Source organism: Mirounga leonina, unplaced genomic scaffold (genome assembly GCF_011800145.1).
Source record: "Mirounga leonina isolate KUSES-001 unplaced genomic scaffold, KU_Mleo_1.0 Mir_151, whole genome shotgun sequence".
Classification (NCBI taxonomy): Eukaryota; Metazoa; Chordata; class Mammalia; order Carnivora; family Phocidae; genus Mirounga; species Mirounga leonina.
Window position 1 is genome coordinate 100,618,812 of NW_023270377.1, and position 18,083 is coordinate 100,636,894.

Sequence of the window (18,083 nt, forward strand, 5' to 3'; positions counted from 1 at the left end):
AAACACATTCACTGAAATGGCCAGTATTAAAAACTGACCATCCCTGGGTTGGCAGTGATGGAGCTCCTGCAGTGCACATTGCTGGTAAGAATATAAAATGTTATATAAGCACTTAAAGAAGAATTTGGCAATATATTAAACATATACTTCCCGCATGACCACACAGGTCCACTCTGAGGTACTTACACAAGAGAAATGAAAACATAGTTTCACACAGATATTAGTACACGAATGTTCCTAGCAGCATTATTTGAAATAGCTAAAAACTAGAAACAACCCAAATGGCCTTCAGCAGATAGACATAAACAAATTGTGGTATATCCATTCAGTGGAATGCTACGTAGCACATAAAAAGGAATGAATTGGTGATACATGCAGCACCATGGGTGAATCTCAAAAACATGCCATTCTAAAGACATAGACACTAAAAAGATAGGTATTGTGATTCCATTTATATGAAACTATAGAACGTAATGCTCACTGTTTGCCATGTGTAAGGGTTTTTGATGAGGTTGCATTAGCCACAAGGGAATATTGTAGGGGTAGTGAAAATGTTGCACATGGTGACTTTGATGTTGGTTATGCACCTGTATATATTTTTCAGAATTCATCAAACCCTACATTAAAAATGTGTGCATCTTACTGTATGTAAATGATACCTCAATAAAGTTAAAGGAACAAACTGACCCCTTCAGAAATATATTTTAGAATTTCCTCCTAACATATTCCTTGTGTTCAGGGAAAAATAAAAAGCCAGATAGACTGTTTAACATCTCTTTCTTCTTTTCATCATGTAAATTCCAAAAATTCTGGCATTGAATCTTTTGGGATTCTGTATATATTGACTAACACACCGTGGTGTCTTAAATAAGTGAGAGCTGTCTAGTAAAAGGTGTGAATTTGTGTACTATTGAAGTGGAAGTGTGGATTATTAATTTGGGTATGTGATGGGGCTATACGAGGTGTAGTACTGATACTTTCGTAGACAAGGTATGATAACCTCTGGAACTGAAGCAAAGTGATATTTCTGTTTTTACTGGAGAAGTATAAATTTCTTGTTTGTTACTTTATTATCCTCAACAAATACTTAATTTTTTTATGATTTCATTTTCTTAGGTTACAAGAGAAGATAGCTTATTAAGTCATAAAAATGCCAATGTTCAGGATGCTGCCACAAACAGGTACAGTTCTGAGTTAGATGGAATTAAATTGATGTTCTTCTCCTCTTAACTTTTCTTTTTTGGTCTCTTTTTCTCTTCTCCAGTGTATCGCCACATAATTGCAGGCTATCTATTTGAAAAATAGCTTGAATTTACTTTTCTATCCATTACATAGCTGTTTACTACCTAGTTTTAGATTATCTGGAGGTACTTCTAATTTGTCTCTGCATTCTCATTCTTTTACTAAATCAAACTGCAGAGCAAAAGCAATCTTTAAAGATATTTTTAATCTTATACATGGTGAGGGATGTATATTATTTCTCTTAATTCTAGTGCCATCCTGTTATCACAGTGGCCTTGTTCTTACAAACTTTCTTATTATGAGCTCTCACACTATTCAAGTAAATTTATTTGCTCTTCTCTCCAAGTCCCTTCTGCCTCTTTTCTTTAATGAGTATTAAGCCATTTATTTGCTTTGCTAGGCTTTTATCCCCTGCTCTGTGTCAGTTTGTTTTGTTCATCACTATGTATCCAGTGTTCTGTGCTTAGTCGGTGCTAAACATTGTTGAATGAATGAATACTGTTTCTTTTCCCGTTATTCAAAATGTATTCAGTGAGGAATTTCCTGATTAATCATATTCAGTTCCAGATACTGTAACCAAAATAGCCCTAAGCATATAGCGTGCTTTACATATATGACATTAGAGTTAGTATTCAACAAACACACTAATTGATGATCAGGGTAAAACTGGAGTTACAATTTAACCTTTTAATTAATTTCAGTAAATCAGTTGGCCCCACAATATTTTTATTAGAGCCTTTTAGAACTTCATCAAAAAAAATTTTTTTTTTTGCCTGTAGGAGGATAATGGGAATAGGACTGCCAAGTTCATTGAACTCTTAAAGCTGGAAAGAACCTAGAATGTACTCCAACTTCTAGATTTGCTTTTCTAAATGGCTATTGATATTTTGAATGATCTATTTTCCCCCCAGGAGTTGAAATGTATTCTTTAAGATATCCTTAAGTTCTTGTTTAAACTTGGGTCTATTTCTGGACCCTTTCCTTTTCTGTTAATCTTTTCTGTTAATCTTTTCTGTAGTCTGTTTTGTTCCCATGCCATACAACGCTTTTAAGAAATTACTGTATCCCCCTTCCTTTTTTAAGATTTTATTTATTTATTTGAGAGAAAACTAGAGAGAGCACAAGCAGGGGAGGGGCAGCGGGAGAGGAAGAAGTAGGCTCCTTGCTGGGCAGGGAGCCCATTGCGGGGCTCAATCCCAGGACCCCAGCATTATGACCTGATCTGAAGGCAGCCGCTTAACTGACTGAGCCATCCAGGTGCCCCTACTGTGTCCCCTTTTAAAAAAAATATTTCAAGCATAGAGAAAACTGTGGAGATTATATATTGTCTGTGTACCAAATACCAAGCTTTGTAACATCTTCACATTTTGCTGTGACCATTTTTCCTTTATCTTTTATCTTTTTTTTTTTTTTTTTTGAGACAGAGAATGAGAGAGACCGAGAGCACATGAGAGGGGGGAGGGTCAGAGGGAGAAGCAGGCTCCCCGCCGAGCAGGGAGCCCGATGCAGGACTCGATCCAGTGACTCCAGGATCATGACCTGAGCCGAAGGCAGTTGCTTAACCAACTGAGCCACCCAGGCGCCCCCTTTATCTTTTTTATTGAGTTGTAATTCCCGTACCATAATGTTTTCCCTTTATAAGTGTACAGTTTAGTGCTTTTTAGTACATTGACAAAGTTTTGCACCATTACCACTGTCTAATTCCATAACATTTACATCACCTCTAAAAGAAACATCATGCCCATTTGCAGTCTCTCCACATACTGGACTTGCCTACTCTGTCTGGACAGTTCATATAAATGGAATCACATAATATGTGGCCTTTTGTATCTGGCTTCTTTCATTTAACATAATGTTTTCATGGTTGATCCATATTGTATCATATATTGGTATGTCACTCCTCTTTAGGGCTGAATAATACTCCATTGTATTAGATATTCCACATTTTGTTTATCCATATATGAATTGATGGACATTTCTGTTGTTCCCACTTTTGACTATTTTGCTATGCTATGAACATTCCTATACAAGAATTTTTGTAGGCATTCTTTCAATTCTCTATATACCCAGGAGGGTTATTGCTGAATTAGTCATGTAGTAACTCTATGTTTAACTTTTTGAGGAATTGCCAAACTGTCTTCCAAAACAGCTACAACATTTTAATTTCCCACCACCAATGTATGTGGGTACCAGTTTCTCCACATCCTTTCCAATGCTCATTACTCTCCATCTTTAAAATTACAGCCATCCTAGAGAGTATGAAGCATGTCTCATTGTGGTTTTGATTTTCATTTACCTGAGGACTAATACTGAATGTCTTTTCTACTTTGGAGAAATGGCTATTCAGATCATTTATTTTTGTAGTAATAGCTTTATTGAGATAAAATTTAAATACTCTGTGGTTCACCCATTTAAAGTATATAATTCAGTGGTTTTTGTTTTGACATATCTGAATTTTAAAAAATCCGTATTTCCTTCATTTTAACTACCATTACATAAGTCAATCACAGTTTATTCATTCTTTTATTAATGGGCCAGTATTGTTCCAAATTAATGTTGTACATGTTCTTCCTTACCTTACACATGTTGTGAGGATTTTTTTAGGGTGTATACCTGGGAGTGAAATTGCTGGGTCATGACACATACTGGGCAGAATGGCTGCAGAAGCTTTTCATCTTCTTCTTCCTGTGTTTTGCGCAGTGTAAATTATATGTGACTAATCTTTTCTTGAAGCGTTGGGAGAATTCATTGTAAGACATATTTCACTCTCTTTTAATGCTCACATTTTCTTATATTGAGTCCTTTCCTCTGAGCTGTTGCTTCTTTCTGAAGCACAAAGTTATTTTTTCTCTCTTTTACACTTTACTGCTTATTCTTGAAGTTGTGCATTTTCATTACTGTCTAAGAATAGGTTTTTTAAAAAACATTTGTTAGTATTCAAGGTAGCCTTTCAATCTGAAGAAATTTTTGAATATTGAGTATCCATTAGTTAAAACATCATGATCATTTCTCTGTTTTTCATAACTATCCCTTCTTATTTTTCATCTCTTTGCCTCTTTTTGCTCATCGTTGTGGATGAAATAGTCCTAGCTTCCACCTCACTAATTGATTATGTCTGACTTTTTCAATCTAGGATTTATTTCCAATTTTTTCTCATTCTCCTTGTAGGCTTCAGGATCTGCTCCTGTTTGCACACTTTTCAGTGATATTAGGAAGGACTGGGATTTCCTCCTGGATGTGTTATCTTGGTGGATGATGATCTTTGGGCTCTAGATTTCCCCCCTTCCCTCCCTGGTGTTGAAGCCATCTGTGAGACTGCTCCTGTTCTTGTTATTCTTACCTGGGATCAGACACCATTGTGATTCCTGCTGCCAGGACTAGTAACAGATTCTCTGGCATCCTCTCACCTGGCTAGTCCTGTTGTAGTACTGGAGCACTCTAGGTGTTGCTTCTGCCTTCTGCAGCAGAGCTCTCCAGCCTGTGTCCTTAGATGGTGGCTTCTCCCTATGGTTTTCTGACTGTTCTCCCATATCTCAGGTATTCTGGTTAGTTTCTAGTCCACTGAGCTTTCCCATTCATGTATTTGACAACAGTTTTTAAAAATCATTCAATTGATCTATCTTGTTTGTGTATCTTTCTTTTTAAGAAAAATCTTTTCGGAACTCTCAGTGAGATTTAGGAGGGATGGAAAATAGTCTACCATTTTGATCAATCTGTGAATGAGTCTGGTGTGGATATGGAAACTGTTCCTTGGTGGGTGGAGAAGGGTCTCACAAAGGCATATGAATGCAACACTGACTGCTCTCGTGCTCCTCACAAATTGTCATTTCTTCTTCCTCTACGTGAATTATTACTCTTCTTTCTGAAGTTCTTTCTTGTAACACATTCCCTATGCCTGTATAGGTGCTCCATGATGTGAATTTATCTTTTTCTTCCAGTGCTGTATTAAATGAGAATAATGTGCCTGTCCCTGAAGATTCTCTTGCTCTGATGCATACCACACCTGCAGCAAATGGTTCTGTTCTTAAGGTAACAACACTTGCTTTTGAAAGTTTCTCCAAAGACCGTATTGAGTTGAGTCCTGTGGTATAATCACAGACATCGGGTGATTTCTGATTGATACCAGAACTTAAGCTGTGAGAAAAGCATTGAGCCTCAGTTCTCTAGAGAGAATCCTATTGTCAAATCTCTCACAAGAGTATCTCAGGACTTTTTCTTCAGTTTTTCTGTTATTTGTTGGTCTTTTTGTCTTAGGTGGTCTTTGTATTTTTGGTTTTTTGATGTTGGCTATACCACCCTAGTGTCTCAAACAGTAGATGGCACATAGTGTGCACTAAATAAATATTGATTGCTTGAAACACCAGCACCCTATCATTGTGTTGCAGTAGAACCAGCTCGTCACAGCCCCTGATTTTCTGCCCCTTGTCACACCCTTACCAGTCCAGAGATCATAGAAAGTCAGTCCATTGCCCATTACCCAGTTCATTACCCACTGAATGTTTCAGTTAGCAAGTTAAATGAAAAATTACCCTTGCAAATGAACGTTTACCATTTTGCTCTTTAACTACATAAATGCATTTATTGTAGAAATTTGCTAACTGTTTCATAAAAAGAAAAAGTTAGGAATCACCTGTATTCCCGCTATCCAAAGACAATGTATAATTAAGATTAATTATAATTAAGTGTATAATTTTTCAGACTTTTGGGTTTAAAAAAATCCAATCTAAAATATCTTCAATCAGGAGCTTCCTTTCTGCTAATTAAAATTCTAAACAGATATGTTGACATCTTGATCATTGAAAATTAAGTGAAACCTGAGATTTTTTGGAACAGAGAAGGTCATTTAATTCAAAGATTTATTGCATATTACAATATGTACCAGACAGCATGCTAGTTTCAGAAATTCAAAAGTTAAGCATGGCTTCTTTTTTCAAACTGCTTACATTCCACTGGGAAAGAGAATTTTAATACATTGTGGTAGAGATATATACACACTGTTTGGGGGCACTCAGGCCACAGGTGGGAGGGGGTGGCATAAGAGGAGGGAGATGTGAGAAGTGAGAGAACAATTTTTTTTTTTAAACAATTTTTTCCTACCTGTGATTAAAATTAACTTGAATGTTGAGACATAAATAGGAGATTGACCACAGCCTGAAGACAGATAGATAGAAATAGGATTGTATAAACGAAGGGCCTTCTTTTGTTATGTGTACCATACCTTAGATACTTATTTCTCTTATTTTCAGTTTGGAATTTTATCTTTTATTCTTTTTAAATTCTTCCTACCTACCTACCTTCTCTCTCTCTCTCTCTTTCTCTCTTTCTTTGTAGTACAGAGATCCATCTTCCATTGGGTGCTTCAAATACTAATTAAAAAGTATTGATTAGCATTTATGGGGGAAGTTCATATTGTACTCTTTTTCAAACAGTGATGTACCGGTACATCTGGATGAAGAAGTCTTTGGAATTTAGGCATCTTCTTTACTTACTGTTGCCTGTGCTGCACCTTTTATCTCTCTCTTCCAGTTTAAGAGCTAAGAGCTAGAACAGTCTTTTTTTTTTTTTTTTAAGATTTTACTTATTTATTTGACAGAGAGAGAGCACAAGTAGGCAGAGCTGCAGGCATAGGGAGAAGGAGAAGCAGGCTCTCCGCCGAACAGGGAGTCTGATGCGGGGCTTGATCCCAGGACCCCGGGATCATGACCTGAGCCGAAGGCAGCTGCTTAACCGACTGAGCCACCCAGGCGCCCTGAGCCAGAACAGTCTTAACCCTACCCGAGTTTTGTCTCATCAGAAAGAGTAGCTTTATGAAAATTCACATAACACTATTTTTTTTTAAGATTTTATTTATTAATTTGAGAGAGAGAGGGGGCACGAGTGGGGCAGAGGGACAGAAGGAGAGGAAGAAGCAGACGCTCCACTGAGCAGGGAGTCCGGTGTGGGGCTCGATCCCAGGACCCTGAGATCATGACCGGAGCCGAAGGCAGACGCTTAACTGATTGAGCCACCCAGGTGCCCCCACATAACACTTTAGCTTTTTCAACTTCTGATTTTGGTCTAGGTTCCCCTACAAGCAAAGTAGGATCACTATAACCATGATTCCTGAGTATCCCTGTTTGTTTAAAGGTCAACACCAACAAAGGCTGAGTCAGAATTGTAAGTTGAGAGGATTTGGAAAAAATTTAGTTTGATGATTAATGAGTCATTTAACAGCTATATATATTTTATCTTTCATAGGATGCCACAGATGAATTGGATGCCTTGCTTTTATCTCTAACTGAGAATCTAATGGACCACACAGTCACACCTCAGGTAAATATGCTTTAAAACAGTAAGGTGGAAAGGAATTTCTGTTTTGAAAAATATTCCTGCTACATTCCAGTTTTTGCCTTTTTAACCATATAGTAAAACTGTTCATTTAATAAGAGGTCATATTTCAGTAACCACTTGGCCTTGCCTTTCTACTAAAATTTCACCACTTTAAATTTATGTGTCACTGTATAGTAACCATATGTTACTATAAGCCCATTTGTAATTCAACACCATATTAAATAACATGAGAGGGGATAAACCTAAAGAGTTGAAACAATAAGGACATAGAGGGTAAGGGTGGTTGGCATTGAACACATGGATTGTTATTGCAGTATAGGAGATACTGTGTTGGGTACTGTGACCAAATTATAATACAGATAAGAAACAGTTCTTTCTCTCCAGAGACTTACTGTATAGTTGAGATGAAAGGTATACAAATAACTCGTTCATTGTGTTATGAGTAAAATGACAAGAATTGCTGTGGGAACTAGATGTCATTCTGAAGGCTTGAAAGTACAGATGGTACTTTCTCTGGACCTGGATGTTTGCTTAGATCATTAGTTCTTAAACTTGGGTGTGTATCAGAATCACCTGGAGGGTATTCATTAAAACACACATTGCTGGGCTCTACCCTCAGAGTTTCTGATTTGGTGTGTGGGGGTTAGGGCCTGAGAAGTTGCATTTCTAGCATGTTCCAAGTAATGTAGATGTGGTCTGGGAACCACCCTTTGGTAACCACTAGCTTAGATCAGTAAACAGAGACTTTACTGAAGGATAAGAATTAATCACAAGTCTGGAAAAGTGAGCAGGCAGAAGACAAAAGGGATAGTGTCAGTATTAAGCCATGATAATCCTTTATAAAGGTAAAGGAAGTAACTTCGAAGATGAATGCAAGATGGCCTAAAGCCCAGAGAAGGACTCCCTGGGGCCTAACTCAGAACCATATTCCATGTGCACTCTATCATAAGTGGATACGGTGATGAAAATCAAATTGATTAAACAATATCACTGATATGTTTTCTCTTCCCTGAAAATTTAGAATGCTTCTTTTGGTTTAAATCAAAATTTAGAATATCATGCATTTTAGATTCTGCATATTGGCTGTCTGTTCTGTTACAGTTTTCTCTGTTATTAAACTATAACACTCTTCTAATAACTTCAGCATTTTAATTGATTTTGATACAGAGTAAGGTTAGCTAAGCATCATCATTATGTAGCTGTTTTGTTATTTTTGTTTGTTAATTCTTTCAGAAGATTTTTAGAATAACTTTTTCTAGTCCCACCCCTCCAAAATCCTTTGGATTTTTATTTGTAAATACATTAAATTCATAAGTTATTTTGGGAAAAGAATTGATATATTTATGATAATTTGTGTTCTTAGCTAAGAATACAATATTTTTCTCATTCAATACTTCCTGCATCTCTTCTTAAACTTTGTCATTATAGCCTCCCCAATATAAGTTCTATACTATTTTTATTATTTTCAGATCCTTCCTGCTTTTTTGTGCTATTATTAATGAGATCTTTTTTTTCCCATTATATTTAAACTGGCTTTAAGAAGGCTATTGTGTTCTGAAAAAAGTTTGACAAAGCTTTTCATCAGTTAAAACAGTAAAGCTGAAAAAAATTATAGATATTTAAATAAAGTATGCTTTTTATTGAGGAAAGGGTTTTTATTATATTTTTATGTTTATCTCAGTTACAGTTACCATTCTGAAGAAGCATCGAAATTATGAAGTTCCATCTTCCCTGAGAGGAACAAAGTTGAACCTAAAATTTATAGCAGAAATATCTATTACTAAGGCTAGGAAGAAAGTTCTAGAAAGCACTAAAATTCCTATCAGTTAAGGAATTGGTAAATATGTAAAATAAATTTGTGACAAGAAGGTATGTCTAAGAACAATAGGATAGTATCCATTTTTTTAAAAGTCAGATGCCCAAATTAATTCTACCTCTCAGTCCATGGCAGACTATCTTCTTAGGTCCATGCAAGGCTTCTCTTTTGTTTGTCTCATTTTATTTTCCTTTGTCCTCCATTCCCCACTTTCATTCCCCATTTTCCCTTAGGCACCCATTCTGTTGTGTTTGCTGTATGTCCTTCCAGGCACCTTTCATATATTCATTTAGATAAACATCTGTGAAAAACAGTATGAAGTTTCCTCAAAAAATTAGAAATAGAATTACCATCTGATCCAGTAATGCATTTTACCCAAAGAAAATGAAAACACTAATTCAAAAAGACGTATGCATCCCTATGTTTATTGCAGCATTATTAATAATAGCCAGGATATGGAAGGAACCCAAATATCCATTGATAGATGAATAGATAAAGAAGATGTGGGCTCTGTGTGTGTGTGTCTGTGTGTGTAATAGAATATTACTTAGCCATAAAAAGAATGAAATCTTCCCATTTGCAGTAACATGGATGGAGCTAGAGGGTATAATGTTAAGTGAAATAAGGCAGACAGAGAAAGACAAATATCATATGATTTCTTCCATATGTGGAATTTAAGAAACAAAACAAACAAGGAAAAAAAAAAAAGAGACTAACAATAAGACAGACTTAAATACAGAGAACAAACTGGTGGTCACCAGAGGGGAGGTGTGTGGGGGGATGGATGAAATAGGTGAAGAGGGTAAAGAGTACACTTATCTTGATGAACCCTAAGAAATGTCTAGAGTTGTTGAATCATTATATTGTACACCTGAAACTATTATAACTTTGAAAAAAATCTTCATATTTCTTTGAAGGTACTGTGGGAGAATTTGGGATAGATACCCACAAATAGGATTGCTGGGTTGCATGCTTATATACTAGGTATTGCTCACTGCCTCCAGAATGGCTCCCATAGTTTATAAGTCCTACCAGCAGTTTTTCCTTAAGCTGAATTTTATCTGACTTTTTAATATATTCTGTCATTATGGGTTTGTCTCATTGTTTCAATTTGCATGGGTTAAGTGGTATATTTCCTCCATTATTTTAATGCTGCTTTAGGGTTCCTCTTTGATTGAGTCCCTATTTGTATCTTTTGCCCATTTTTCTGTCAATTTACTTGTCTTTTTCTTAATTTCAGGAGTTCCTTGTATAGTCTAGATATTAATTCCATGTCAGTCTTAGATATTAAAAATATTTTCTCCTGGGGCGCCTGGGTGGCTCAGTCAGTTAAGCGTCTGCCTTCGGCTCAGGTCATGATCCCAGGGTCCTGGGATCAAGCCCCACATCGGGCTTCCTGCTCCGCGGGAGGCCTGCTTCTCCCTCTCCCACTCTCCCTGCTTGTGTTCCCTCTCTCGCTGTGTCTCTCTCTGTCAAATAAATAAATAAAAATGTTAAAATATATATATATTTTCTCCTAATCTGTGTATTAACACATCTGAGGCATTTTTATCACCGTGTCATTTGTGATAAGTAGCAATGACATTGAGACAACCTATGTCTACCACTGTGGAGGTGGATGAGTAACCTTCTATTCTGATGTCACACATTCTTATTTTTTCTCATTGTAGTTTGGGGTTTAGGGTTTAAAAAAATCCTTCCTCCTCTGCCACCCCAACCCTTGAGGTCACAGAGGTATTCTTTTCTGTTTGTTTCTATTAGCTTTAATTTTATTTTACCTTTCACATTTAGGTTTTAACCAATTTTGAACAGTTTGAGGTTTTGGGGGAAGATGTCAGTTGTGCTTTCGATACGACCCAAATTTGTATTTATCCCTACAAAGATAAAATTTTCCCCATATTATCTACTAAATAACTCATCCTTTCCCAGTTGGTTTGTTACTAATCTATTTCTATTGTGTTCCAGTGGGTGCTCTCTTTTTCTGCTCTACTACTATTGTGTTTATTACTCTGGCTTTATACTGATACTTAGTTTATTCTTACTTATAAATTTCAGCATCAGTATCAGATTTCCCCCAAAATTCTGCTGGCATTTTAATGGAGTTTATATTAAATTTATAGATTATTTTGGAGAAAACTGACATTTTTGTAATATCTTTTCATTTTCATGAATGTGATAGATATTTCTGTTTTCTCTCATCTTAGAGTCTCTAAATGTTCTCTGTAAGTCTTCTTTAGATTGTTAGGCTAAATCCTAAATACTTTAAACTTTTGTTACACCTTTGTTGATGTCGTGAATGGTATTTAATTTTTTACTGTTGAACTCCTAAGTTGATTTTGTGTCTAGCATACTTGCTGAATTCTTTCATTAATCAATCTGCTGATTATCTTTAATATTCTGTCAGCTTCTAGGGTGTGTTTCATACCTGTCTACAATTATTGATTAATTCACTTCTCATCTATTGCTAAATCTGTCATTTTAGATAGGCTGTGAGGTGTATATATATATATTGGTAATTATACTTTCTCCAACTCCTTTGAGTACTTTAAAGTGTTCTTCCTTGCCCCTTTATTCTCCCTTACTTTCCCTTTTGACTGATATAAAATTGACGCCCTTTCTTTTAAGTTTATATTGCCTAGTATATAATTTCCTGTCCTTTTATTTTCAGCCTTTTTGTATCTGTTGGTCTTAGGTGGACCTTTTGTGAACAACAGTTTGCTAGATACTGCTTTTTTTTTTTTTTTTTTAAGATTTTATTTATTTATTTGACAGAAAGACAGAAGAGCACAAGCAGAGGGAATGGCAGAGAGGGAGCAGCAGGCTCTGCACTGAGCAGGGAGCCTGATGCAGGACTCAATCCCAGGACCCTGGGATCATGACCTGAGCCGAAGGCAGACGCTTAACCATCTGAGCCACCCAGGCGCCCGCTAGATCTTGTTTTTTAAATCTTATTTGAGGATCTCTATCCTCTGATTGAGTTAAATCCATTTATATTTACTGTAATTATGGTTATTATAGGACTTGTTTCTGCCAAACCATTTTTTATTTACCTTTATCATATATTCTTTCTCTCTCCCTTGTATTTCCTATGGTAAAAGTGCATTTTCTTAATATTGATGGGAAAGCCATACTTTGTACTTTTATTCTTCTGGTGCTCACTTATTAATAAGACATGGACTTATATAAATTTTTTTTCTTATCAGAATCTAAGACCATGAGTCTAAGGACTATAGTTTCTATAAAATAGGAGTTCATTAGCTTCTAATTCTACACATAGAAGTAAGATCTAGAAAATTAAACATTAAAAAGAATGTAACAAAGCCCCTATGAGTCAGGAGCAATGTGAGTGTTTCTATATGCATGAATGATAATTAGAGAATGACCTGTATATAAACAGATTTTTTTTTCTGTGTACTTTCTTTGTGCTATTCATTTGGATTAGTCACAATCCACTGTTCAGGATGCTACCAAGAAGGCTATGATTATTTGTAATGAACTGAAATGTCAGAAAATGAAATGTTAAACTGGATGCTGGGGTTGGAGGGTCGGGGAAGTCCTATTAATAAGGAACTGAAAGTAGTAGTAGCATTCTTGGAGTAGAACATTTTTAAATTAAAGAGATTCTCAAAATTAGGACAGTTTCTTAAGTCGTGAATATGGCATCGTGTTGTAGAAAAGGATCTTGGATTCAAAGTGCATGTCACCTCGGGGAGCCATTAAGAACTGTCTCCCTCTACAATGCATTCTGTAGTAGTAGAAGAAAACATTATGAGAATGATTATGAAAATAAGTCTTCCCTAAAAGTAAACACATATATAAAATTTATTTTAGGTATCTTCAACATCCATGATCACACCACGGTGGATTGTACCAGTAAGTTAATGATATTTGATTTACCTTTTATTTTGATTGCCCTTGCAGAGCAAGGCCTAAAGGATTACCAAACTCTTGTTTTTCCTTAAAAATGGGGTCATTCCCAAAGTTCTGTTAACTTAATGGCTGCAAACTAGTGATTTAGCTTTTCTGTTTGTAAAGGCTTAAAGCTGCCGACAAAAACAAAAATAAAAATCTGAGGTGGAGGATGGTAAAAAAACAAACCAAAACAGCCCATGACCATCAAAATCCCCTTACTTATTACCATAATCATTAGGGAAAGGTGGCTTGGAGCTGAACTGCTGATGCCCGGGCCTGTGTTGTCACCTCTGCTCAGGTGTGGTGTCTGTCTGTCTCAGCAGAGTGGCGTCCTTTCCAATGGACTGGTAGGAAGTGGACCATCCTTGGCAGGGAAGGAGGGACATGGTAACAGAGAAGTAATCTCGCTGATTTCTCCCCCAGCACCATTCTTGGTGGATGCTGTGACCAGGTGAGGAAATTATTTCTCCATTGCAGTTCTTAGGCATCTGTTAGGAGGAAAGAATAATAAAATTAATATATTTATAGCAGTAATGTCAATTGTTCTTTAACTGAACTTAATTGAAACTGGATAAATGTTTTCTCTGTTATTTAGAATAGTGTTTTTTCTGTTTTTTGTCAGTAACAATTTTCGACAAAATTATAAAGTAGCCCTTATATATTTTTATGAAGTCTTCATAAATGTTAAATGTTAACAGGCTTATCTTAAAAAATTTATATTTATTTTAAAATTCATTTATGTCTTTTCCTTTCATTCTTTTACTATTATGTTGTCCATCCATAAGGTGAAGAGTCATAGATAAGAGTGAGGTAGGAGATTTCCAAGATGAGGCCTCTGAATGAGCCCTCATACCTGTTACAAGTTCATTTCAACATATTGCTTGCCACAAACAGAAGCTGGAATCAAAAGACCTTTTGTTTGGCATGTAGTTCAACTCTTCATTGTTAGGACCAAAAGATGTACAATTGCCTTCATTCTCACCTCAGACTTTTTCCTGGTGGTCTGTTTCTCACATCCTCCTGGTGCTGAGAGAGTGTAGGTCAGCTGAAGTAGATGCTTTCCTAATTAAAGAAGAAATTTCCTCATTAACTGGAAGAATTATTAGAGCTGATTAACTTGAGAGAAATTGATAGTTTCATTTTAAAGTTGTTCTCTTATCCCCACGGTCTTCAAAGTAATATAATCACTCACTCAGCAAACACTTATTGAATGTCTGTTATGTACCAGGCATTGATTTTATCTGGTTTGGCAGCACTGAAGATAGCAGTGAACAAAACAGGCATGGGACTTGCCGTAGGGAACTCACATGTAGTTGTCAAATAGCACTGTATACAATTCTAATAGGTTATTTTTCTAACCATATATATGCCTAGTAATTGCCACTGTAAAAATAGAGATTATGTGCAGAGAACCAGGTAATAATGCTTTGTAATTGAGTTTATACAATAAAATATGAGTCCTTAGGACTTCTAAATTAAAAATTACAGATGAAAGAAGAGATTGTCTACATTCCTTCCCAAAACAAAATAGTCATAGAGGAATTAAAGAGATCAAAAAGGACAGGTAGTGCACCTGAAACTAATATAATGTTATATGCCAGTCATACCTCAAAAAAAAAAAAAAAAGATAAATGAATCAGTGGAATAGAGTAGGGTCTAGAAACAGACTCACACATACACAGTTACCTGATTTGTGAAAAAGGGATGGTGTAGTGCTGTGGGGAAAGGATGGTCTTTTAGTAAATCAGCTGGACAAATTAAATATCTGTGTGGGAAAAGATTAATCTTGACCCAACCTCAGAGCATACACAAAAATCCATTCTTGATGGATTGCAGATCTAAATGTGAAACATCAAATAATAAAGCTTTTAGAAGAAAATATAAGCAAACATCCTGGAGATCAGGAAAATTTTTTAAACAGGTCACAAGATGCTTTAATAATGGGGAAAAAATCAGTAACTTGGATTATATCAAGAACTTCTGTTCATCAAGAGAAATAATTTCAAGATCTCAGAAAGGGAAGCCAGAGAGTGAGAGAAAATACTTGCACTTCCTCCCTCGTCCCCTTTGATCTCTATCTCTCTTTCTTTGACAAAGGAAAGAATCTTTATATATCTAGAATATAAAGAGCTCTTGTAAATCAATAAGAAAAAAACAGCTAAATAGAAAAATTGGCAAGACTTGAAAAGGCAGTTCAGAAGTGGATATCCAGATGGTCAATAAGCATACAAGACAGTGTGCAACTTGACTAGTCATTGAGGAATACAAATTCAAACCACCATGTAGTGACCACTATATACTACCAGAATCACTGAAGTGAAAAAGACACATAGTATCAAGTGTTGGTGAAGGTATGGGGCAACTGGAACTTTTCAAAGTGGAATAACCATGTTGGAAATAGGTTTGGCAATATCTACTAAAGCTGAACATACCCAGTGACTCAGTGATTCTATTATTTACATACTCAGTAGAAATACAAATAAATGTCTATCAGAGGATATGTACAAGAATGTTTGCAGCAGCTGTATTCATAATAGCCCAAGCTTTGAAAACTTTCCAAAAGCCCATTAATAGTCAACTACATAAATAGCAATGCAAATGAATTGTGTAAACATAATTATGTATATTAGTTTGTTGTGTAACAAATTGCCACATATTTAACATCTTAACACACATTTATAATCTCATTTTCTGTGGGTCTGAAGTCTGGACACTGCTTTGCTGGGTCCTCTGCAACTACTGCAAGCCCATTAGTTAGTGAGTTTTGCCTGTATGTACAGTTTCCAAATGGCATTCCAGTGTTTACTTTTAAATACAAATAGGTGCTTTCCTCATAAATGTGAAGAGAGCCAAAGATTTCCAGATGTTTGAGGAAAAACTGAAACCGGTAAACTGAAAAAGAAACGGAGGAAAGAAGGGAACATGAGCATCAGAAACTTCACAAATGATAGTTCCATGAGAGAGGAGATGCTGCATCCATCCAACACTAATAGGAAATGAAAAAGAAAGGAAACAGAAAACACAGTGTTCTTAGAAATTATTAACCATGTTAAAAATAAAATCTAAAGAATGTGTGGAAGATAAGATTGAGGAAATCTCCCAAAAAAGTAGAACCAAAAGATGAAAACTGGGACAGAAGAGAAAATTGGAGTATTGGTCCAGGCAGTCCTATATATGAATCATCGAAGATCCAGAAAGAAGAACAGAACACATAAGAGAAAATTGTCGAAGGAATTGAGATTTCTTGGAATTACTTCAGTTTTGTTTTTTGTTTTTTTTTTTAAGATTTTATTTATTTGAGGGAGAGACAGAGCATGAGCTCTGGGGGAGAGGGAGAAGGAGAGGGAGAAGCAGACTCCCCGCTGAGCAGGGAGCCCGATGTGGGCCTGATCCCAGGACCCTGAGATCATGACCTGAGCCAAGGCAGACGCTAAAACGACTGAGCCACCCAGGCGCCCAGAAGTACTTGAGTTTTTAGATTAACTGGGCCTGTGTACCCAGCAGAGAGAATGAAAATAGACAACACCAAGGACCATCATGAAATTTCAGAATATCAGAATTAAGAGAGGATATATAAGTCCAGAGAGGGAGGTAAAAAAGAGTACATGAAAGGATTGGTAATCAGAACGACAGCCTACTTTTCTGAAAGCAAGAAGTTAATGGAGCAATGCCTTCAGAATTCTGGAGGAAAATTATTTTTCACCTAGATGTTTATATCCAGACTATCAATGAAGTGTGAGATTAGAATGAGTAGACCTGGAATTTCTCTAAAATATATACTTCTCATGCGGTCTTACTCAGGCATTTACTCACTGGAGGATGTGTTCCATCAAAACAAGGTGATTATCCAAAAAGGAGGAAGACACGGGACCCAGGAAACAGGTGCAGGAACTGACCAGGAGGAAGGTGGAGGAAAGCTCTGAGGCAGCAGCTGCCCCACTGGTCTAGGAACAATTCTGTACAGATTTGAAGAGGGGATATAGAGTTCCAGGAAGGATATTGCCAAGAAAAAACACAAACACGTGGCTTACCCCAATTTTTGAAAAATTACATGACGTTTGAATGTACTGTGGAGAGATCCATGGTTCTAGGCTGCAAGTTTAAGGACAAATTAGAAATAAGTACAGAAAACAGAGCAAAGAGTGAAAAAAATGAAGCAGTTCTTCCAATTCAGAAAGAACAAATTATATAAGAAAAAAATATATGCTTATATCAGTTGTGAAAATATTTACATAATTACAACAAACACTGAATATTAACATGATGAAAGTTGTCTGTTTAACTGTATTGAAAAGGTAGGAAGGAAGGATTGGGGAGCTGGTGAGTGGGTTCTGAGAATGGTAAACCTTCATAATCCATGGCAGGAAGTCATTGTAGAAACAGGCCACTTGGACTTTTGCTAGTTGTACATCACAATCACCTGGAGAGCTTATTAAAACACAGCTTGGGGGCGCCTGGGTGGTGCAGTTGGTTGAGTATCTAACTCTTGGTTTCAGCTCAGGTTGTGATCTCAGGATTATGAGATCGAGCCCGGCATCAGGCTCCATACTCGTCACTCAATGGCTGAGTCTGCTTGAGATTCACTCTCCTTCTCCCTCTGCCCCTCCCACTCATGCACATGTGCTCTCTCTCTCTCTCTCTCTCAAATAAATAAATAAAATTTTAAAGCAAGTAATCGCAGCTTACTGGGCCCCATCCTCAGAGCCTCCTATTCAGTATGCCTGGGGTAGTGCTGAAGAATTTGCATTAATAACAAATCCAAGGGAGTATACTTGGAGAAACA

The 18,083-nt window shown here is 36.4% G+C and overlaps 1 protein-coding gene across 5 annotated transcripts in view; it reads left to right on the top strand.

Moving 5' to 3' along the window:
* EPB41L5 (erythrocyte membrane protein band 4.1 like 5) overlaps positions 1 to 18,083 on the top strand; it is a 143,020-nt gene that overhangs the window by 119,496 nt on the left and 5,441 nt on the right. For 4 of the 5 annotated variants that reach the window (XM_035008198.1, XM_035008197.1, XM_035008199.1 and 1 more), the window contains 5 exons: positions 1,117 to 1,181; positions 5,181 to 5,271; positions 7,480 to 7,554; positions 13,220 to 13,261; positions 13,621 to 13,751. In XM_035008198.1, the coding sequence (XP_034864089.1) occupies positions 1,117 to 1,181; positions 5,181 to 5,271; positions 7,480 to 7,554; positions 13,220 to 13,261; positions 13,621 to 13,751 (404 nt within the window). The remainder of the gene's footprint in view (positions 1 to 1,116; positions 1,182 to 5,180; positions 5,272 to 7,479; positions 7,555 to 13,219; positions 13,262 to 13,620; positions 13,752 to 18,083) is intronic. The other variant, XM_035008196.1, reaches the window with a different exon arrangement.